General features: G+C 34.5%; 2 protein-coding genes across 2 annotated transcripts; both read right to left on the bottom strand.

Annotated features, from left to right (window-relative positions):
- Window positions 1–707: 707 nt before the first annotated feature.
- Window positions 708–5,310, bottom strand: LOC111996548 (cysteine-rich receptor-like protein kinase 10). The gene is made up of 7 exons (XM_024028528.2): window positions 4,458–5,310; window positions 2,964–3,095; window positions 2,733–2,854; window positions 2,400–2,610; window positions 1,845–2,082; window positions 1,476–1,626; window positions 708–1,319 (listed from the first exon to the last, which is right to left on the bottom strand). The coding sequence occupies exons 1-7, from the start codon at window positions 5,233–5,235 to the stop codon at window positions 972–974; spliced, it is 1,980 nt and encodes a 659-aa protein (XP_023884296.1). The 5' UTR covers window positions 5,236–5,310; the 3' UTR covers window positions 708–971.
- Window positions 5,311–8,050: 2,740 nt separating this feature from the next.
- On the bottom strand, window positions 8,051–21,845 carry LOC111996545 (cysteine-rich receptor-like protein kinase 10). Its single transcript, XM_065764628.1, has 7 exons — window positions 20,976–21,845; window positions 19,511–19,681; window positions 9,888–10,009; window positions 9,498–9,708; window positions 9,137–9,374; window positions 8,723–8,873; window positions 8,051–8,606 (listed from the first exon to the last, which is right to left on the bottom strand). The coding sequence occupies exons 1-7, from the start codon at window positions 21,778–21,780 to the stop codon at window positions 8,280–8,282; spliced, it is 2,025 nt and encodes a 674-aa protein (XP_065620700.1). The 5' UTR covers window positions 21,781–21,845; the 3' UTR covers window positions 8,051–8,279.
- Window positions 21,846–23,651: the final 1,806 nt, after the last annotated feature.

A 23,651-nucleotide genomic window follows, 5' to 3' on the forward strand; every position in this document is an offset into this window, starting at 1 on the left:
TCAAAAAAGAGAGTTAAAAAAAAAAAAGTCTTTTCATTAGTGTGTCAATAATCACATTCCAAATGTCCATGATTTATGAGTAACAATCACAATCTCAATCTGCTGTTGTTGTTGTTTTTTTTTTTCCTTTTTTTTTTCTTTTTTTTTTTTCACACATTCTCATCACTCACATAATTGTCTGGTTCATTCTACATCCAAACATTTTTAATCATCAACACTCCCATAAATTGTATTTCTTTTTTCCCTGCCCTTGAAAAATCAAGCCTAGTGAGTTCTTTTGATAGGTGGTTCAAGCGTAGCCAGAGTGTGCAAGCTCATTGAATACTAAATCTACCATATATCATTTATGCCAGTCCTCTACTCTTGGTTTTGTATTAGCCTAGGAAATAGCCCAATTAGCATTCACATATGTGACGACCACAATATGTGCCTGTTAGAGATATATATTAGACATATATTAACCCAATGCAATAGACCCAAATCCAGTCTTACTTGTACTAGTAGTTTAGGGTTTAGTCGCCTATATATACTCATGTTAGGGTTCATTATAACACAAAGGTTGTACTACACTTTTATACAATAAAGATGTAGCCCTTAAGGGATTCCTCCGTCGATGTAAGCCGTCAAGGCTGAATTACGAAACCCTCATGTCCTCGGTGTTCCTATTTTATGCTTCCTCTTCCGCATCCATTCTAGCATATATAACATGGTATAATACATCACGTTGCTAATAATACATTTAACAGTGCCCTTACAAGTTACACGTTTTTCCTTTATAACTGGCCAAAAGGGCAGAGAAAAGAGGAGATTCCAACATGTATGTACTAATTCTCGAACTAAAGGACTTTTAACTCTGACTTTTGTCCTAAATTCAACGCTATACATTCCTTAAACCAACCAAAGCCATGTGTAGCTATAAGTTAGTTTTAAAAAAAAGTAATTAAAGTTGGATAACAGCTTGCTTCCTTACACTATCGAGGATACAGTTCAGTGATCGGTTCTCCATCAACTGACCATGGCACCGACTGGCTTGAAAAATTATCATGTTGCAGCTCCGTTTTTGGCGTATTCCTGTTTGGCATATTCCTGTTTGCTTTACTCCGAAGCAAAAATGCTGGCTGCTGAGGTAACTGCAGGCTAACAGAATAACTGTCAAGCATGAGAACTACCGTTGCCATTGTGGGTCGGTTGACTGGGTTTTCTTGAACACACAATAACCCAATATGGATGCATCTAATGACTTCATTTCTTGAATGGGAACCTCTTATAGTTGGATCCAGCAATTCAATGGGTGTCCCATTTTTCCATTGTTTCCAAGTCTGCAAAGATAATATTCAAAATCATTACAATTTTCTATTTACTGGACCCTGGCCAGCCAGAACCACCCCGTTTATTTTTTCTCTTGAGCACCTGGAACTGATAATATTGGCATTCATAAAGTTTAACACAAAATTGAGATAATTTGATCCACTCACATAGCTTAAGAGGTCCTCATCATGTTCTGACTGATAGAAACAATTGTTCTTCTTGCCACTTATAATCTCTAGAATTAGGACACCAAAACTAAATACGTCGGACTTTACTGAGAATCTTCCTTGCATTGCATACTCTGGAGACATATAACCACTACCAACAAGTACCATCAATATGACAATATCAACAAGATTGATTTTGGAAACCAATTATAGTAGCATAATTGTAAAGTCTTTTGTTTTTCAAGCTATCAATCACCCTAAAAGGTATACATCTTTACTTTCTCCATAATTGAAACATACTACAAAAGACAATAAGTGATTTTGTTGATTTAGATTAAGTAAGGTCGAATAAAGCAATTAAAAACTTACTATGTTCCAACGATTCTATTTGTATTTCCTTGAGCTTGATCCGCTACAAATATTCTTGCCATGCCAAAATCTGAAATCTTTGGATTCATATTGGCATCTAACAAAACATTACTAGCTTTAAGATCACGATGTATAATTCTAAGCCGAGAATCTTCATGAAGATAGAGAATCCCTCGAGCAATCCCTCCTATAATCTTGTAACGACTTGACCAATCCAGTTGCCCTTGCCTCTCTAAGTCTATTCATTTTTTTGAAATTAAATATTCAACTCAGAAATGAATGAGACTCAAAAGGATGATAAGATTATTTGATTCAATTCAAGAGATCAACTTTATATATTCTCATTATTTTGTAAATTTTCAGCTTGTTAATTAGCAGTATTCAGCTTGTGGAAAGTTCATGACAAGCAGATCATTGAAACATTTGTGCCTTAAGATGTCAAGCGATTTAAAAGTGATGTATCATGTATGTCATTGTATAAACTTTTAGGCTACCATGCATTTCCTTGGACACAAAATTGAAAATAAATCAAGAGCGAGTTAAGATTGGCCAAACCGAATAAAAAGTAATCAAGGCTTCTGTTAGGCACATATTCATAAATAAGTATCTTTTCTTCTCCTTCAAAGCAAAATCCCAAGAGTCTCACTAGATTCCTGTGTTGAAGCTTGGCAACCAGCACAATCTCATTCTTAAATTCTATTGCACCTTGCACAGAGCTTTTGGATAGTCTCTTCACTGCTATTTCCTGTCCATTGGGAAAAGTACCCTGAAAATATATAGGGTTAGGAATAACTTACACTTTGTGTAACTTTAAGTACTATAATGTCATCTAATTAAAAACTATTTATTGAAATATATATATATATATATATAAAACTATACTCCTACCTTGTAAACCGTACCAAAACCACCTTTACCAATCTTATTATCATCTGAGAACTTGTTCGTGGCAGTTTCAATTGTAACCAAATCGAATTGCAAGGACTCTATGGCTGTTATTTCAATTCCAGCTACACAACAAAACATTAAATATATTGAATTCTCGAAATGACAAAAATTCTATGGACAAATGTTTAAGGATAATGACATATATATGATGATCAGACAACTATTTTTTACCATCTGGTTCCAGAAATTTATTGTATTTCTTGCTTGTTCTACGCAGGAAGCAAACTCCAATGGCAAAAAGCACAAAAGCAACAGAAATTGGAACAGCAATGGCGATAATTGTTGTAGATGACTTACTTTTCCCTGTAAAAACAATTAACCACATCATTGACTTGGCAAAAACTTTGATGGTCCATTACGGGAATTAAAGGTCCATGTAGCTACAAGGCCTGTTTTCTGCAAGGTTATGTTACATAAGTGGTCAGCAATTGGCCAATCAGATCAATAAAGAGAGCGAGCCCCAGGAAGCCATATGTACATGGGTATGTACTGAAAACTTAATTGGTAAAAAGTTTATGAGAAATCGAGAACTAAAACCCATTTCCGATGTATTTACCATACTATACACTAAAGATTATATGACACGAGACAGGGCAGGAAGAGGAGTCTCTTGATCATCTATTCTTTTCCTACACTACAAATCTTGAAAAATTAGGCCATATACGGTGGAGATACAACAACTAATTAAGTAATCAATATGAATCTTTAGGTATATATTATATTTTTTTATAGTCACATTTTAAAATAAATAACAACTATCAAAATCATTAAAAAAACATATCTTGACAACTATTCCCAACGAGTGTAACAAAGACACACGTCAAACACGAATACATTAGAGAAATTTTGAGTGTTTGTGCTTCTTAAATATTAGGGTCTGTTTGAAATTCACTTATTTTATTTGAACTGAAAATTTTTTGTTGAAAGTACCGTAGGTAAAGGTAAAAGTTAGCTGAAATAGTATAGTAGGACCTATGAATAGTATTAAAAAGTAGACTTATAAATTAATAGCAAAAATAAGTTGAATAGTAAAATAAATTAATAAAATTAATCATACCAAATGAAAGAGGTATCAATATTTAACCCCCTGTTAGTACAGAGAACTCAAAGCAATTGCCATTGCTTTTGTGATGTCTTCCACTTTATTACTACAAGCCTACGACAAAGTTGCTATACTAGTTTTTCTCGTAGCTTATTTAATAAAAAGGTGAGATAGAAAGAAAGAAGTTAGTTTATTTTCCAAAATTTTAATTTTTTTAATTACTATTATTATTATTATTATTATTATTATTATTATTATTCGATATTTAGAGAGAAAAAAAAAAAAAAGGAAAAGGCAATTTTTACTGACCATAAATACCTTCAACAAAAAGGACAAGAAATATTCATGCATAATAACAATTTTGAGTTCTCTGTACTAACACTAGTATACCAAATATTAACTATACATCTATAACTCTCATGAATTGGACAAATTAATGGTATTTATGATGGACTATATCACTCAAGCAATTTTAAACAAAGACAAGTCTTTAAGTAAAATGGTTAACAATTGGGGTGGTCCACAGTATAATTTCTCCTTGAATTGAAGCCAGAAACGTTAAAAATCTTAGAGAAAATTAATGATGCTATTGAGGTAAAAAAAAAAAACTATATATAGCGTACCTCGAGGCAGAGGAGGAAGTGGAGTAGATGATGCCGTGTAATTAAAAAATGGATAAAGTTCATATCTAATATTAGAGCTCGGAAGCACAACTGTTCCACCTTGTTTTCCAGTGCAGCACATGGGAAGAGAACCGATGGCACTTTCCAAAACTGTCAAGCATAAACTGACAGACAGCTCCGGTGTGCACTGCACCAAACAGTAGAGTGTCACCGAGCTCGTAAACTTTACAGCCGCCGTTGCAAACTTCTTGTCCGATTGGGAATTGGCAGCTTGTTGCGCCAGTGATTTCATGGTGCTTGCTAATAACCCGTTGAACCGGTCTGGCTCGGTGACATTCTGGGCTGTAGTGTTAAAGTTCTCAAAGGGAACTAAGTTGTCCAGGTTTGATTCATTGGTGTAATACAACGTGCACACATCGTACCAGATTAGGATGATTTTGTCGAAAGGACAGCGGTTTCGTATGTCTTTTGTTGCAGTAGAGATGCAGTCTTTACAAGCAGCTGGGGTGAGATCACCACGGCAGAAAAGAAGACCCCTGGCCACGTCAGGAGGGTTTTGACCCACAATGGTTTTGTAGAACCCATCTAGGCGTGTGGAGTTGGAAGATAGATCAGAGAGGAGGAGGTTGAGATTGGCTTGGTAGGTACTATTGGGAGTGAAAAAGCTTGAATTGGAGCAGGAATGAGCGGCGTAAGTTGGTGCTCCTTCACTTCTGCTGAACAGGTTAAGCAAGCTTAATAATAGCAACAGGGATATAGGAATTTTGAAGTCGGCCATTTTTGCCTGCAATTTGCTAGTATCTGTAGATCCACTTTACCAATATTTTCATCTACTTATTGGAGTCTTGGTTTATGCATTAGGTAAGAATAAGATATTCAGTTTGGCAAAAAGACAAAAGAATAAGATATTATAAAATGAGATGGAGAAAAGATGAGGTGGCAATTACCAAACGAAACGAAAAAGATGAGGTTGGAGGGTCCCCCTTAACGCACAACGGTTTTGACTATTCAGCACATGATAGGGAAAAAACGATACAGAATTAAGGTTCTATTTTTTTTTTTCTTCGTCCAAAACTTATCACATGAAATTCTGACTTTGTTCGCGGTCATAAAACGAAGTTATTGATGGCTATGTTTAAAAATTAGTTTTCTGCTCGATTGAAAAATTAGTCCATATGTTGGAAATAGTATTCATTTCTTTCCAACAATCACATTATTTTGTTATGTGTAATGACCGGAAAGGCCACGTGTATTGTAGGCCTAACTAGAATTAACCTAATCTCTATACATATATCTTGCTTAAGGTTCTTTATAACTCACCGTTCATTACAATAAAGAGCTACCCACTAAATGCTCCCTCTATGGACATAAACACACTAAACTGAAGTACGTAATCCTCTATATTCTCTCTTTTTTAATTCTAGTTTCCTATATCAATTTTCTATCATCTATATTTTCTTATAATATAAGGTGGTATCAAAGCCACTTTTGATCAAGTTGACCTTTTCAAATCAGGCATATCTTATTTTATGCTTATGTTTTTTTCATGTATATAGATTCTGATTTTGGGGTCTATTTACCCATATGAGGCATCAAAGTCACTCAAATTGGCACATTTATCAATTCGTTTTTTAGTTAACATGCACAAAATTCACCAACTCACTCATGTATTCATAATCAATAATATGCAGTTTCTATTTAGAGAGAGAGTCCTGAATTTTACAAGTTCCGTGACATACTAGGTTGATATAGGAAAGACGTTCGGCTATAGCTTCAGTTGACAATGTAGGCTAGAAAGAGTAGCACTTTGTGGTAAAGTAATGAAGTTTAATTGTTTCCTGTAATCTGTGATTCCTGTGCATGCTTTGATTATGTTGTATATGCTAGATTCACTCAAACTAATTAGTTATTGACTTATTTCCTTTCCTTTGTAGGTGGGTTTTGTTATTAATTTTGACTAATCCCCTGCATTAGCAAGGGTACAATTAACAGAGTGTGCATATTACTTATTCTTGATTGTCTTATCTATATGTATCTAAAAGCTGAAGTGTAGCATTTATTGTTCCTAAGTTCCAGTTGAGCCACATCATTGACCATGTCACCTTTTTTTTTTTTTTTTTTTTTCATTTTTTAAACAATATTAATATATAAATAAATAATGCAACTTTACACATTTTATAATTCATTAAATCCAACTCACTATGAATAACCTTACACATTCTTTAATTCATTAAATCCAACTCACCATTAATTTTGCCTTCTTCCAATTCTCAACTCTTCATTTTCCCCTTCAAAACTGTTTTACTCTTTTAAAGTTCAAACCTTTCAATTGTCACTCCTATGATTAAGTATGTTATTTTTAGCACTATAAATTTCCAGTTGCTTTCTCTACCTCCACTTTCGCAAAAGTTGTTAAAGTGGCATTAGATTTGAAAAGTCCCTTTGAGGTGTGTTCTTTCCCTTCTTATTTTTTCTTTTCCCCCAACTTCGGTTTTTCCATTGGATTTCTAAAGTTTGTGGATGATATGCTTTTTTGTGGGTTGCCAACAATGTGATCACTTTGGGGCTATGAGTGGCTAGGATTGGTTTGTCAGTTATTAGAAGGGTTTTCATCAATTAGAAATCTCTACAACTACTTATTACTTTATATTCATGTTGTACAATTTTTATTTTTTACCCATTCAATTTGTTTATCTTTGACATTTTAGTTTTCTTACATTTGAAATTTGTTTAACTCTATGTATATATATATATATATATATAAAATAAAATAAAAATTTAAAAAACCAAATTTTAATGTATTTACCTCTATTAGTTTTGAAACAAAAATAGAGTATATGTTGTAATTACACTCCAATTATTGCTTTCATATTTTTTTAACTCAATGGTTCTTTTTTGTTGTGGGATCTTTCTCAATTTCTGTTTAGTTTCGACAAATATTATGTTTAGCACACTTTTTCTTATTATGTGTAATACATAGTAATTTGATCTTGCAGTCCAATAGACAATAAAAAATTTACCTCAAAAGTTTGGTCACGAGGAAATAGAAAATCTCAAAACATGATTGGTGGTTTAATTTTCATCTAAATTTGATAATGCTAAATGTGGAATTTGGTTCTTGCAAGATTTAGGATCATTGACCTAGATACATGAGAGTTCAACAATGAAAGTTTCTTAAGTGGTCAGAGATATTTCTAAGGAATTTTAAGGGAAAAAAGAGTTTTTTTTTTTTCAATACTTCCATTATTATATATAGTATAGATATGTATAGACATTGTTTTTGGTTTTTGATTCTTCATTGATTTCATGATTTAGTTATTAAAAAAACAAAACCCCCAAAATAATAGAACGGAAATAGATAATACTTTTAAAAATAGTTCAATTTTTAATAATTTTTAAAGAATAATATATATTCCGGCGTATCACTTGTGTCTGTGACTAGTTTTAATAAAGTGAAAAACAAAGGTAGTCTATTGAACTATTTACATAGTTTTTGAAGTAATTTTTTTTTTTTTAATTGAGATACAATGAATTTTGTTAATTTGAACTTCTACTTTAATTTATTACTATAGATAGATGAGAACCCAAAAAAAGAATCTTAAGTCATGGAGGCCCACCGCCAACCTCATTTATTCATGTTCAGAGCTTAAATATAATAATATACACAAAACATAGAAATGGCTAGGACTAATCTTCAAATTGCACGACTGGGAACTCTTTTAACATATTTGAGTTTCGATTTCAAAAGCAAATGTAACATGCAATTGTAATTTATAGTTTTCTCACTTCGTAAAACAAAGACTAATAAAGCAGGAACTATAATTATCGAGGATGTAGTTCAGTAATGGATGCTTCATTAACAGACAATGGCATTGACTTGCTTGTAGATTGATCAGACTCCAGGCCCTTTCTTGGCATGTATGTGTCTGTTTTAAGAAAAAATGCTGGCTGTTGAGGTGATGGCAACGTAACAGAACCGCTGTTAAGTGTGAGAACTATCGTCTCCACGGTGGGTCTTTCGGCTGGATCTTCCTGAACACATAATAAACCCATATGGATGCATCTCATGACCTCATCTCTCGAAAAGGAATCTCCCAAAATTGGATCCAACAATTCCAAGGGCCTACCATCCCTCCAATGTATCCAAGCCTGCATCAATTTAACATCTAGTGTTCAGAATGTCACAAAGTTCTCTTCTATGCACTTGGAGTAGAAGATATAGACATTAAACCAGGAAAAAAAAACAATATCTATTTCAAACTTACATAACTTAAGAGGTCCTCAGCAACTTCTGATTCATAGAAATCACTGTTCTTCTTACCACTGATAATCTCTAGAACCAAGACACCAAAGCTATACACATCCGACTTCACAGAGAATTCTCCATGCATTGCGTACTCTGGAGACATATAGCCACTACAAGCCATCACCAAGAACATAACAATGTTAGTAAGGAGTCTCTAACCAAATTCTCATAATTCTAATTATTTGAGTTCATAGGCCAAAGCTGACTCTTGACTGGTTTTAAAAAAGATGTCATATAACTAGCATTTCTAATCACATTGCTAAAAGCATATATTTGCTACCTATGTGTTTGATTTCAGTGATATATAATATGGGATGAACTTGAATTCATTCATCAGTTTTGGTAAGTAAAGCAGAAAAAATTCAGAACTTACTATGTTCCCACAATTCTACTTGTGTTTCCTTGAGTTTGATCAACTCCAAATATCCTTGCCATGCCAAAATCTGAAATTTTTGGGTTCATATCTGCATCTAATAATATATTGCTAGCTTTGAGATCACGATGTATAATTCGAAGTCGAGAATCTTGGTGAAGATATTGAATTCCTCGAGCAATCCCGTCAATTATCTTGTAACGTCTTGACCAATCAAGTAGTCCTTTTTTCTTAGGGTCTAAAAGTTCAACAATTACTTCATGTTAGCAACAAAAAATTATAAGAATGAATCTTGATTAGAAATGACTATTTAGTTATCATAATGACATATCACTACTAGAAAAATGTTAAGTGGGAATACCGTATAGAATATAGTCAAGACTCTTGTTGGGCACAAATTCATAAACGAGTATCTTTTCTTCTCTTTCCAAGCAAAATCCCAATAGCCTTGCTAAATTTCTGTGTTGGAGTTGGGCTACCACTACAACCTCATTCTTAAATTGTTCTGCACCCTGCCCAGAGCTTTTTGATAGCCTCTTCACAGCTATCTCTTGTCTATTAGGAAATGTTCCCTAAAAATATATATTAACCAATATTTAAAACAATTTTACTTCGTATAATTTATATATTCCAACATCAAGAGCTTTCGATCTTAAAATTATTCATATTTCTATGTGTTTAATTTGTTATTATCCCTAACTAGTGTTGTCCGGAAATAAAATATAATAAATTGGCTATTCTAATTTTATACCTTGTAAACCTGACCAAATCCACCTTCACCAAGCTTGTTATCCTCTGAGAATTTGTTTGTGGCACTTTCGATTGTAACAAAATCAAATTGTAAGGACTCTGCAGTTGTGATATCATTTGCAGCTACAAATCAAACAATTAAAGTAAGATATTACACTACAAAGAGCATTGTGTTCAGACAAGAGGACATACAAGGCTCTTGTATATATCCAAATTACTTATTCTTTACCATCTGCTTCTTCTGCAACATTGTTGTTCTTCTTTCCTCTCCTTGTTAGGAAACAGCAGCCCACAATGAATAGAACCACGGCAATAAAATTGGAGCAACTATGGCGACTACCGTTGCTGTTGACAGTTTGCTTTTTCCTGCACAAATACCATCATATGATTACCTTGTTATTGCCAAAATCCATTGCGCGTTACCAAATGGGCTAGTGACATGCTAAGAGACTAAATTTACTATTTCCTATCAACTTAAATTTTTAAGGTATATGGTAGTTTATCATAGTATTAGAGGTACTGTCATGAGTTCGAACCGTTAAATAATTTCACCATTTTCCATCTGCTTAAACATTTGAGATAAGCCATAGTTTATTGCCAGTATATTTATTTTTTTCTTCTTTTTTCCGCAAGTACTAGGGCACACACACATACCTTCTGAAAGGTAAAATCAAGTTATGCACGACGGAACAGAGGAGATGTTATTTGGTCCAAATACCAATAACCACAAATAATCACACAAACACATAAATGTAATGTAGTTTGAAGGAAAAAATAAAATAAAATAAAAACCAGGTCATTGACTTAACACTTCTCAGCATCCAAAAACGTCAATTTTTATATTATTTTGGTAAATAAAAGTTTGTATATATTAATACAGAACATTTCAATTCTTGAAATCAGGAATAGTTTCCTAGTTGTGTTTCAGTCTTCGTACAATTGATCTACCATATGGAACACGTATATTGTCCGGTCCAGAACCTATGATGACCTTTTAATCTAATGTCGACATATAGAAATTAATGAGCAATTAAATGACTATTAATTGCCACTTGCTTATGTTAAAGGTTCTGTTGTTTTTGTTATTAGCCTACCAGTCATCATTGCAACTCAGTTGGCCATATGTCTATCACATTTTACCTTTTTTTTTTTTTTTTGGCTGAATAGCCTAATTTTTTAATTCACACCAAGATCAAACCGATAGAGAATACATATTATTATAGAATATAGTACTAATTTCATAAAGCTCTTAAACAAGCATGCCGTGAATGTTGACACATACCAATATACCATCACTTAATATATAGTTAGAAAAAAAAAAATATATATATATATATATAGTTAAGAATGAAAAAGAAGACAAATGGGATATTGTTCATCAAAAAGACAAATGGGATATTGGGTGCTCCACTTTACCTTCTTGTCCACTTACAGAAGCTGGAGGTGGTGGAGATTGAAGCCCAGGCGATGGCGATGGCGATGGCGCCTCTGGTGTACTGTAAAATTTGTACAATTCGTACCTAACATTACAACTAGGAAGCAGTACATTTGCTCCTTGTTTTCCACCACAGCATATTGGAAGACGGATTATTGCTGTTTGAAGACACAGGTTGCAATCAGTGCTGGACAGGTCCGGTGTGCACTGTACAAGGTTGTACAGCGTTTGAAAAGCCGAGATATTCACTTCGTCGGTCCTAAACTTCTTAACACCGATTGGAACATCAGAGGCGTTACTTGCCAAGCTGGTCATCGAGGTGTTCACAAGCTTATTCAACTCGTCCTGGTTGGTAATATTTTGCGTGTTCAACAAGGCCACTCTAGGCCTTACGATCACAGTAGAGAAAATAGACTCATTTGAGTAACGTATCATGCATCCATCGTACCAAATCACAGCAATCTTTTCTCTGGAGCACCTTGTGGTGAGATCTTTGGTTGCTTCGGCCACGCATCCTCGGCAGAGTTCAGAAGTTACATCACCACGGCAGAGGTAGAGGCCGTAGACAGGGTTGGAGGTGTTTCGGTTTGTGGTGGTGTTGTAGAATTCTAAGTTGCGTGTGGCGTTGGAGGAGAATGAAGAGAGGAGGGAGTTTATACCAGTTTGGTAGAGGCTATTGGCGCTGAAAGTGGAGTTTGCACAGAAGTGGAATACGTAGTTTGCGCCAGTTGCGGGAGTCGTCAGGTTGAGGAAGCTAAGTATGGAAAGGAAAACGATGGAAAGAGAGAAGGGACTGAAGGAAGTGATCATTTTGATGAATCAATCAATCTCTTGCTCTCTGCACCTATGCAAGATATTCAATAGTATTTTATTTATGATCATTGTTTTGGTGAGTATGAATGAGATTTTGACAATCAATAGGAGAGAGACCCTATCTTCTAGACAATGTTTTAATGGGAAAAATAATAGTATGAAAGATGTTCTCTCACCCTCCAATCTCCATAAACTGTTCCAAAGTCAATACCTTACCTCTGAGGCTACTAGTCTTAGTGGACAAATAGTTGGTATCTTTTCGTCGTTTGCAGAATTGATAGACTAGTAGATTATTAAAATAAATTATCATACTAAACACTTTTTTTTATTTATAATAATTATCAAATAATAAACTTAAGGATTTATGTATCATTCAAATTTTATCTTTGACTGATTTTTGGATTTTGTTCTTTCATTAAGAAAGATGAAAAAAGAGGTCAGAAAATTTTTAAAAGTTTTATTTTTTAATAGTAAAATACAAGCCATTTTGGATTGACCTGCACCATCAAAATCCAGATAAGGTTCATAAAAATAGTGACTTATTTGAGGTCCACCAGTTTTTTCCCTGAATCTAACTCAAACTCAACCAAATTGAATTTTGAATATCAATCTGGCACGTTTGCCAGGCCTAGAATAGAGCAAGCAATAAAAGCAAGTTTTTTACACGCAAGATCTAGTGTTAGCGGGAGGGCTGTTGGGTTTGTAGACGCAATTAAGTCAGTCATGCAACTTCAACCTTTTTTATTTTTCAAATATGTTGCAAACGTTTCTCTCTTCTTAGGGAAACCAAATAGTGATTTCCTGTGGCGACAGAATTTATGATTCCAACCTCACCTCATCATCTCTCATTATCCCTTCTCTCATTTAGGGTTAGAATCATGTTTAAACCACCCCCCACCCCCCCCCCCCCCCCCCCCCCCAAAAAAAAAAAAAATAGTAGTAAGCAAATATAAGAATCACTAATTTTTCTATATAGACTTGCCCCCTAAGAAAATAATTGTTTCCCAGCTATATATGACATTTTCATGTAGTGAATTAGAGAACTTTTGTTTAATTTTGTAGAAATATAACTTTTGTATGCAATATATATGAGGTTTGATTCACTTTGGAATTAAAAATGCAAGACTTGTGTGTGTAGTACTTTAAGTTTTTCTTAAATTGTAAACTAATGTAATAGTTTAGTCTTATCCCAAAGTAAAAATCCTAGTTTCACTCCTGCTCTCATTATGGATTATATAAATAAGGTTTTACTAATATATGTTATTTAGGCATATATTAATAAACTATTATAAAAAATCTTTTATGAAAAAAATAAAAAAATAAATTATTGTTTTAAAGTCTTTTTTTAATTCTTTATTAAAAAAAAATTTCAAAATGAATGATTAATGTCCCAAACAAATGTACCAAGCACACACGCGCTTATATATATATATATATATATAAACGAAAAAGGTAATTTGGGGAAGGTGAGGTGGAGACGAAATATGAGGACATAAACAAAAGGTCATTGATGAACGGAGCCTGAGATGGGATGGGATGGACCCTAGCAATTGCAAGTCTTGTTGGATTTATTTTCAAATCCAAGATATCTTCCAGATATTTTGGTTTTGACTAAGACAATTCTAGAACTCCTCCTTCCCAATTTTCTCTGGCATTGACGACTGATGTTTGATGGGGCAAATAACCAATCTTAAACTCTGAACTAAGTACAAGTCTACAGCTAACCCATTTCCTGTAATTGAAGGAGTTTAATTTTCTTCGGGTCATAATCAGCTAGTGCTTGGGTTCATAATTTAATTCGGTCATGGTTTTGTGGGGTCTGGAAAAGCACGTGGTTTCATTCAGTCATCTAGTGGTTGGGTTCATAATTATCATGTCCCAGCCTAGGCACCAATTAGGACCGAATCATCCTAAGCTTGAGTCAACTGGCAGTCCTACGGTTATCTCTCTCATATGAATGCTATCCACATATTTGTTAGGAATTTAAGAGACGAAAAGTAAAAGAAAAACTGCCCAAAAGAAACCATCACACACGACAAAACTTTTATTTGACTTAGCAATGTGCCTACAACATGCACGCAGGTGCAGCAATTTCATTATTTTAGGGAAAAAAAATTTAGAAGTGGCAATTACAATACATCAAACCCTAATATGAAGTGCAACTGGGCCTTGTAGCCTAGTGGCACCCGATGTCCCTGTATACATTGACCTCGGGGGTTCGAGCCCTCGCATATTTACCTAGCCCAAAAAAAAAAAAAAAAAAATCCCTAACATGAAGTAACAATGTGTGTATATATATATATGTTGGGTGCGCTGCACCATGTTCCAGTCCACACTTTATCTTAGCTAATTAAATGAGCTTGTTGGACAAGTACTGAGAAGTAAGCAAAGTGAAATGGGTTTGATGGAGTATCTTGTCCAAAAGAGAAGAATCGGGTTCATCTTTTTCTCTATAATTACTAAGGCTGTCAATCAACCTATCAGCCTGACCCACACGTTTGACCCGAATACCCATGGGTGAATCCGAATGATAATACGGGTCGGATGCGGGTCTTTTGACATCTAACCTATATAAACCAACTCGACCGCCCAGATTTCTTCAAATGAAAAAACATAGTTTTTCCTTCTACATTCTACATTCAATTTCAGAAAAAATTCTCTTTCTCACATTCTCTGATATCTCACAGACTCACTCTCTCTGATCTCTCTCAATGATCCCTAAACCTAGCTGCACTTTCTCTGACATCTCACTTTCTCTGATCTCTTTCAAAAGTCCCTAACCTAGCCACCGCCAAGTTGGGCCCTATTGTCACACCTAACCCAAACCCTAGCCTCCTTACAATCGCCGTTGTCACTGACTCAAGCTTGTCGTTACACTCGCCGTGCTTTGATCTAATTGAATCTCTGATCTAAGCTATTTGATGGTGCGTTTGGTAAAGTTTTTTTTTTTTTTAATAATTTTTTTTTATAAAATAAATTTGTAATGATCTTGTGCTGGATGTGCTAGTGGTGGTGACGCCAGTGTGTTCTTCTCTCACTTTTTTGTTTTAATCTTATAGATCTGGGGTTTTTGGTTTGGATTTTGATATCTTTGTTCTTTGGGTTTTGATATCTCTTTTTTGTCTCATAGTTCTGGGGTTTTTGGTTTGGATTTGGATTTGTTTGTTGTTTTGGTTTTGATCTCTGTTGCTGAGCTTGAGACCCGAAATCACCCGATGGATTCGACCGGCCTAACTGATGACCCATGTCATCGGGTTCGACTCGAACATTCGGTTGGCTGTGGGTCCATTTTCCACTCAACCGATTTAGTCAATTTGGGTGCGGGTCAGATCCAAACCCAATCCGACCCGACCCGTGGACAGCCTTAATAATTACGTACAAAAGTCCAGCAACATTTATGAAGGGGTGTACAAAAGTCAAGAGGGTTTTTGGTTTGGATTTTGATATCTTTGTTCTTTGGGTTTTGATATCTCTTTTTTGTCTCATAGTTCTGGGGTTTTTGGTTTGGATTTGGATTTGTTTGTTGTTTTGGTTTTGATCTCTGTTGCTGAGCTTGAGACCCGAAATCACCCGATGGATTCGACCGGCCTAACTGATGACCCATGTCATCGGGTTCGACTCGAACATTCGGTTGGCTGTGGGTCCATTTTCCACTCAACCGATTTAGTCAATTTGGGTGCGGGTCAGATCCAAACCCAATCCGACCCGACCCGTGGACAGCCTTAATAATTACGTACAAAAGTCCAGCAACATTTATGAAGGGGTGTACAAAAGTCAAGCCACATAAATGAAGATGTGATGTTAAACTTGTGAGACACATTGAAGGAAGAAAAGAAGAAAAGGAAGAAGAAATATAAAGTAAGGCCATTCGGCCATTTGAAGAAGAGTGAAAGAGTGAAGTCCCAGAGTGTGAGGACTGGTGTAATCTTGAAAAATTGCATGAGTGAGAGCAAGTAAAAGAGAAGAGAAAAATAGAGAGGGTAAGAGAAAATACATAGTGAGGAAGAGAGCAATGAGTGAAAAGAAAAAGAGAGCTTTTCTTTACTCAAGTTGTATCTTTAAGCGTTGTAATCTCTATTTAATATAGTGAAATTATTCGGAGTTTGTCCCGTAGTTTTTCCCTTCAAGGAGAAAGGATTTCCACGTAAATCTTTATGTTTTTGTCTGGTTGTGCTTTCGCTATACTTGCTGAAATTTATTCACAATTATATAGAATTTTTCCCAACAAGTGGTACCAGAGTGTAGGTTTGATTGGGAGCAATGGCCAGAGAAGAAGGAAAGACGTCAGGAATCGAGAAGTTTGACGGCACAGACTTTGGCTACTAGAAGATGCAGATCAAAGATTATTTGTATGAGAAGAAATTACATCTTCCTTTTTTGGGAAAGAAACCAGGTAGTATGGAAGAAGAAGAATGGAGTATTCTTGATAGACAAGTGCTAGGAGTTATACGATTAACTCTGACAAGATCAGTTGCACACAACGTTGTGAAGGAAAAGACCATAGTGGATTTGATAAAGGCTTTGTCTAGCATGTATGAAAAGCCTTCGGCTAACAATAAGGTGCATCTGATGAAGAAGTTGTTTAATCTAAAGATGGTGGAAAGTACTCCTGTGGCTCAGTACCTGAATGAGTTTAACACCATCACAAATCAATTGTCTTCTGTGGAGATTGATTTTGATGATGAGATCCATGCATTACTTGTTTTGGCTTCTTTGCCAAATAGTTGGGAGGTCATGAGAATGGCAGTGAGCAAATTCTGCAGGGAAGAGTAAGCTCAAATATGATGATATTTGAGGTTTGATTCTAAGCGAGGAGGTTCACAGAAGAGATGCTAGTACAAGCAATGTACAAGATCAAGCTCTTGTTATGGAGAACAGAGGCAAAAATAGAAGTAGAAGGCTTGATGATCAGGCCAAATCCAATGACAGGTCATAGTTAAAAGGTAGATCTCAGTTTAAAGAGATGAGAGAATGTTTCCATTGTGAGAAAAAGGGTCACATAAGAAGAAACTGTTGGCATTGGAATAAAGAACAAATTGAAGAGAAAGATGAAAAGAATGATGATGAGAAGAATACTACAGCAGTTGTGTTTCGTGAGGATGTTTTGATGATCTCTCTTGAAGAGCAAAAGTGTGAGCATGTTGCTAAGAATAATATTGAGTGGGTTGTTGATTCAGTCGTCTCCCACCATGTTATCCCCACAAAAGGGTTGTTCATCACATACAAAGTAGGGGACTTTGGTGTTGTGAAAATGGGTAACTCCAGTTATTCAAAAATTGTGGGAATTGGTGATGTGTGAATCAAGAACAATGTTGGTTGCACGTTGATGTTAAAGAATGTGCGACATGTTCCAGATTTAAGGATGAATGTGTTTTCTACACTAGTTATGGATCGAGCGGGTTATAGTAACCATCTTAGCAATGGAAGATGGAAACTTTCTAAAGGATTATTGATTGTTGCAAGAGGACGTGCTTGTTGCGGTATGTATAGGACTCGTGCGAGGGCTTGTAAGAAGAAGTTCAATGCAGTCAAAGTTTTTTGAGAAAACTCCATAGTTGAGAGTTGATATTAATGGTGTTGCAGCCAAGAGAGTAAAATTCTCTCTACCTGATAGTGATTTAAATGAGGAAGTGATATTTGATTAAAAATATAATGATGCCAGGAAGAATGATGAAGTGAAAGATCGTGAAGGTCTTGAGCAGGGGGAGCAATATCCTCTATTAGAGATTGTTGAACCTCTTGAAATGAGGTGTATTGAAGAACATCGTGTAGTTAGCTTTGAGAATATTTGGGCTTCTGATGAGGGGGAGCCAAGAAATTGGATTAGGGATATCCAAGGTGAAATAAATTATTTGAAAATGAAAGGTATTAATTTTGATGAAATTTTCTTAGTGTTAGTGAAGATAATGAAGAAGGTTGAGTCTAGTATTGGCTTGGTCAGAATGAATTCTAACTAAAGAGTTTGATTTAAGATCTCCTCCATAGTGAGTTGGAGGGGAAGATTGTTGGGTGCGCTACACCATGTTCTAGCCCACACTTTGTCTTAGCTCGTTAAATGAGTTTGTTAGACAAGTGCTAAGAAGTCAGCAAAGTGAAATGGGTTTGTTGGAGTAGATTGTCCGAAAGAGAAGAATTGGGTTCAACTTTTTCTTTATAATTACGTACAAAAGTCCAGCAACATTTATGAAGCGATGTACAAAAGTCAAGCCACATAAATGAAGATTTGATGTTAAACTTGTGAGACATGTTGAAGGAAGAAAAGAGAAGAAAAGGAAGAAGAAATATAAAGTAAGGCCATTCGTCCGTTTGAAGAAGAGCGAAAGAGTGTAGTCCCAAAGTGTGAGGACTAGTGCAATCTTGAAGAACTGCGTGAGTGAGAGCAAGCAAAAGAGAAGAGAAAAATAGAGAGGGTAAGAGAAAATACATAGTGAGGAAGAGAGTAATGAATGAAAAGAAAAAGAGAGTTTTTCTTTACTCAAGTTGTATCCCTAAGCATTGTAATATCTATTTAATATAGTGAAATTATTCGAAATTTGTTCCGTAGTTTTTTCCTTCAAGGGGAAAGAGTTTCCACGTAAATCTTTGTGTTCTTGTGTGGTTGTGCTTCCGCTATGCTTGCTGAAATTTATTTACAGTTATATAGAATTTTCCCCAACAATATAGACTAAGCCTTGGAAAATATTTCATTTAAAACTATAACGCTTTCAAGTTAAGACAAGTCATTAGCCAGATCTGTTGGGAAATTTAGACCCCGATTGTTAGATTTAACAAGTTTTAAACCCAAGTTGTTAATTAGATTTATTATGAATAAAAATTGTTAAAACAAACAAATATCAATATCATGTCAAAATCATGCAGGAGAAAAATAAATAAGACAAGATATGATAACCTAGGAAAACCAATGAAACAAACTAGTTTCACAGTAAAAAAACCTAGGGGAAACCTTCGTGAAAAGCAATCCATTATAGTAAAGAGAAGTTTCAAATCTAGTACAAAACCTTTTCCCTAAACTCTACAATCCCCGTAGATAAACTTACAGCAGAAACCTTCTACCGCTTCAGAACCTCTGAACTCTTCAATATATGAACGCCACCCTTTTTGATGCACAGATTCCAGTACCTGACTAACCAAAAGATGCACGGCTCCCAGTATGTGACTAACACATCAACTTGAGAAAGATTATTGGCTTCAAAGTTCTTCACTTTATCAACAATGAAGATTAAGAAGCACTTGGTTATAAAACCCTAAGGCGCAAAGACGCAGTAACTTCTTTCAGAGAGAATACGTGCATCTGAAGACACCACCTTAATAATGGATTTCATCACGTGGACTTTCGAATTTAAATGAGAGTGAGATAAGAACACTTGCATATATACCATGATAAATTAGGACATCATCGGATTTCTTAAGATTCTCTTCATTTACAGCATCGAACTTCTTTCTTGCTCTCATCCTTAGGAAACAGTAGGACAGAATGAGTAGCACCACAGAGGCAGCAATTGGAACAATAATGGCGATTATTGTTACCGTTGAGATTTTTCTTTTTCCTGCATAAATAATATCATGTCTCACTGACATGCTGTACAAATACTAAAATAGTCAAGAGGAAGTTAATCAATTCCTTCTTATTTTTAAGTTATGAATTGATTAATTAGGAACTGAACAATTTAAATACTAACAAAGTTTTTTCCCCATCTTTATTGGGAAAGAATAAAAAAAAAATTCTCTTACAACTTTGTCATATCCATTTATACATGAAATTAGTCTTTATCTTTCTTAAGGGATATTCCAATAATTCAGTAAAACAAGGAATTCTCCAATAGTTCTACTAGATCAAGTACACTTGATGGCCAATCCAAAACCTACTATTCAACCTAGCCATAAGTAACAGAAAACGGGGACAATTGGCAAATTATTGTTATTAGCCAAATAAATTATGCACTGGGGTTAGAATAGAACAAATTATACATTAAGGAATCTGGATCTTTAAAAAAGAAAAGTAAAATAATAATAAATAAACTAAATTTGTTCAATTCCTCCATAAAAAAATTGCTTAGTTTCTGGTCTATTTCAGTATTTTGTATATAATATCTATATCATTATGAATAGGGCTCCCACCCTAAAGTTTTCCTACATCACTCATAGCATCACTAATAGTTGTAACCCACTAGCTTGACTTTGTCCCTAGCTAACTTTCCCATCCTAAAAAGAGATATCATTTACTCCAAAATCATACGGAACATAAAATATACATATAGGATATAAGCAATAACTAGATTTAAATACACAATAATGAATTTCATAATTGTTTTTTTTTTTCCTGACAGTTTGTTTTTTAATGAACAAATTATGGTTAGAATAATATTATTTTTATATAAAACCAACCAAAAACTACTTTTGTTATACATAATTACAAACGGTCAATTTAACAATTATAAAAGAAAAGGTTGTAAAATTTATTAGGTAAGTAGACATTTCGGCTAAAAGAAAATGAATACCATAATTTATGTGACACAACTTTTTCCATAATCTTTATACACTGTTAGTGATAAAATATATATATATATATATATATATAACAATTACGCATAGTTTATCATGTTAAAGTTATGATTTTATAATAATGCAAAAATTAAGAAGAGAAAGTCTATAAACAAATAGAAATTTAAAAAAAAAATGTTTACATTTGAAACTAATGTTATGTATTCAAATAAGAACCAAGAGAAACTTGCAAACTCAATTATTTTGAAAAATATTATGAAATTTTGTTTATGTTTAGCATTACTTAATTAAAAATAAAAGCTCTAAGACTCATTAATTTACGAGAAAAGTATAAGGAACCTGGAATTGGAGGTGGAAGAGCTGGTGTAAGTGGGGTAGGTGTCGCATTTACTGTCTGGTAAAAAAGGTACAGTTCGTACCTAACATTACAACTAGGAAACATTACTCTTCCCCCTTGCTTTCCACCACAACATATTGGAAGACGATTTATCGCTGCTTGAAGACACCTATTGCAATCGGTGCTGGACAAGTCCGCTGTACACTGTACAAGGTTGTACAGTGTTTGAAACGCAGTCATAGTCACTTCTTTGGTCCCAAACTTCTTAACACCGATTGGAAAATCCGAGGCCTGAGCTGCCAACTCAGTCATCGTGGAGTTCACTAGCCTATTAAGCTGGTCCTGGTTAGAAATATTCTGAGTGTTCAACAAGGCCACTCTAGGCTTTACGTCCACAGTAGAGAAAATAGACTCGTTTGAGTAACGTATCATGCACTCGTCGTACCAAATCACAGCGACCTTTTCTCTGGAACATTTGTTGGCAACATCTTTGGTTGCTGCAGCCACACATCCTTGGCAGATTTCCGGCGAGACGTCGCCACGGCAGAGGAAGAGGCCGTAGAGAGGGTTGGAGGTGTTTTGGCCAGTTGTGGTGTTGTAGAATTCGAGGTCGTGTGTGGCGTTGGAAGAGAGTGAAGAGAGGAGAGAGACGAGACTTGATTTGTAGAGGCTATTGGCGCCGAAAGTGGTGTTTGCACAGAAGTGGTAGAGGTAGTTTGCACCGGGTGCGGCCGTCGTGGGGTTGAGGAAGCTTAGTATGGAAAAGAACATAAGGGTAATGGAGGAATTCAAGGTCAAGGAAGCCATTTTGATAAATCAAGTCTCTTCCTCTTTGGTTCTTTGTTACTCTTACCAAATTTTGTGTTTATATTGACGTGATGACTGGTGAGTATTGATAAGATTTATTTAGTGTCCACTTGTTGAAGTTTAAAGTCAGTTTGTTAGGTTTATTGATAAGATATTTAAATATTTTAATACGTGCCAAAATTAAGCTTTGTAATTGAAGCATCTTTTATTGTTCTTAACTTTTTTTTTTTAATTTATATTTATTTTTACAAGATAGAAATTTTACTTTAAGTATATATATGAATGAAACTCTCACATAAAAATTTAAACTCAATTTTTACCTTCTACACTTTAAAAGTATTTATACTTGTAGAATAATCATAGCACCAAAGGTGTGCCATGACCTTAACTTTATTTAAACCTTAAGCATTAATTTTTATTTTTAAGAATAAGTTAAATAAATCACAAATTTTAGACATATAGAAAATGTTTTTTGGAAATGTATTTCTTCTATCCATACTCAATATCTCTTATTGGTAAGATTGATTTTGATTTAAAAATTAAAATCAATAGAATATAAAATTAATATTACACAGGAGAAATGTAAAAATTATACATATATATGTAAAACACTATCAATAATAACAGTAGCAATAGTAATTTAGCACAATAAAAAAAAAACAGTAGCAATATTAGATAAAATATCATACGTGTTAATAATATAAGAAGGTGACACCAAATACCTTATAACTCAATGGCTGTATCTTCTTTTTCTTCTTTTTTTTTTTATTTATTTTTTTCCTTTTTTAAGAGAAAAATCTTGGTTCAACTTCAATTCCTTAATATTCATATGGTTGTAACTATTAAATGATTAAAATTAAATAATAAACATAAGAAGGTTGAGACAAAAATATAATTTTAAACCAAACGGAGTGGAGTAGGGAAAAAAGAAAGAGTGGAATGATAAAAAAATATACGCATCATCAATCATGATATACTACTTGAAAAAGACAGTAGTGGTGCAGATTAGATGCAAACGTTTGTCTCGGGAATCAGGATACTGGTATGCATGTCGAGTCAAGAAACTTTAATTAATTTTTATATGCTTTCTAGAAGGAAAAGAACAAATGATAAATGAAAATGTAAGATTCTGGTCAGAATTGTTGTGCTGCTTGAGCGGAGAAGTCATCGATGGGTGTAGACTGGAGTAGGACTGTCACCGAAGCATGGAGTTTTTTGCCAATTTCCAATGGGCTGTGTTTGTCTTACACAAACGGTGTAACAGGATTTCCTAAATGGTGAAAGTCCGGAGCTCGGGCGGTTAGTCTTGAGTGTAACGTAAACACCTAAATTGTAGGTTTGATCCACTTCCCTATTAGTTCATTAGATTTTTAAGGTGCTTTATGAGTACATAAAATTGTTTCACTAAAAGTTGGTACACCGCTTCCATACATTAACAAAAATAAAAATGCAATCTACAATCTGGTTCAAGAAAAACAGAGTGTGGCCTATAATTAATAACGCTTTTGTTTGTGTTCCTTGCCGTATGCATGAGTCTTTTCCCCTTGTTATGATATTGCTCGGCATAAAAATCTATATAGTTCTTTTTGGACTAAGATTTGGTACAAGGATTGAAATTAAAAAATTAACTTTCTCCCTTAAAAATTAGATTAGATGATTATTATTAATTTTTTTTAACTTTTTAGTTTTTCCAATCTAATAGCTAAGTGAAAAAGTTCAAAAATTAACTCTTAATCTCAGCTCTTAAATGGTACAATACCATCCCAATCGGTTCTTTCTAGGAATGGCAATAGGACAGGGCGGGCCGAAGGATGGGGTCTTTGGCCCCTCGCATAGGGAGAAAAATTTTCTTGTCCCATTCCCACCCCTTG

Source organism: Quercus suber, unplaced genomic scaffold (genome assembly GCF_002906115.3).
Source record: "Quercus suber isolate HL8 unplaced genomic scaffold, Cork oak 2.0 scaffold_573, whole genome shotgun sequence".
Classification (NCBI taxonomy): domain Eukaryota; kingdom Viridiplantae; phylum Streptophyta; class Magnoliopsida; order Fagales; family Fagaceae; genus Quercus; species Quercus suber.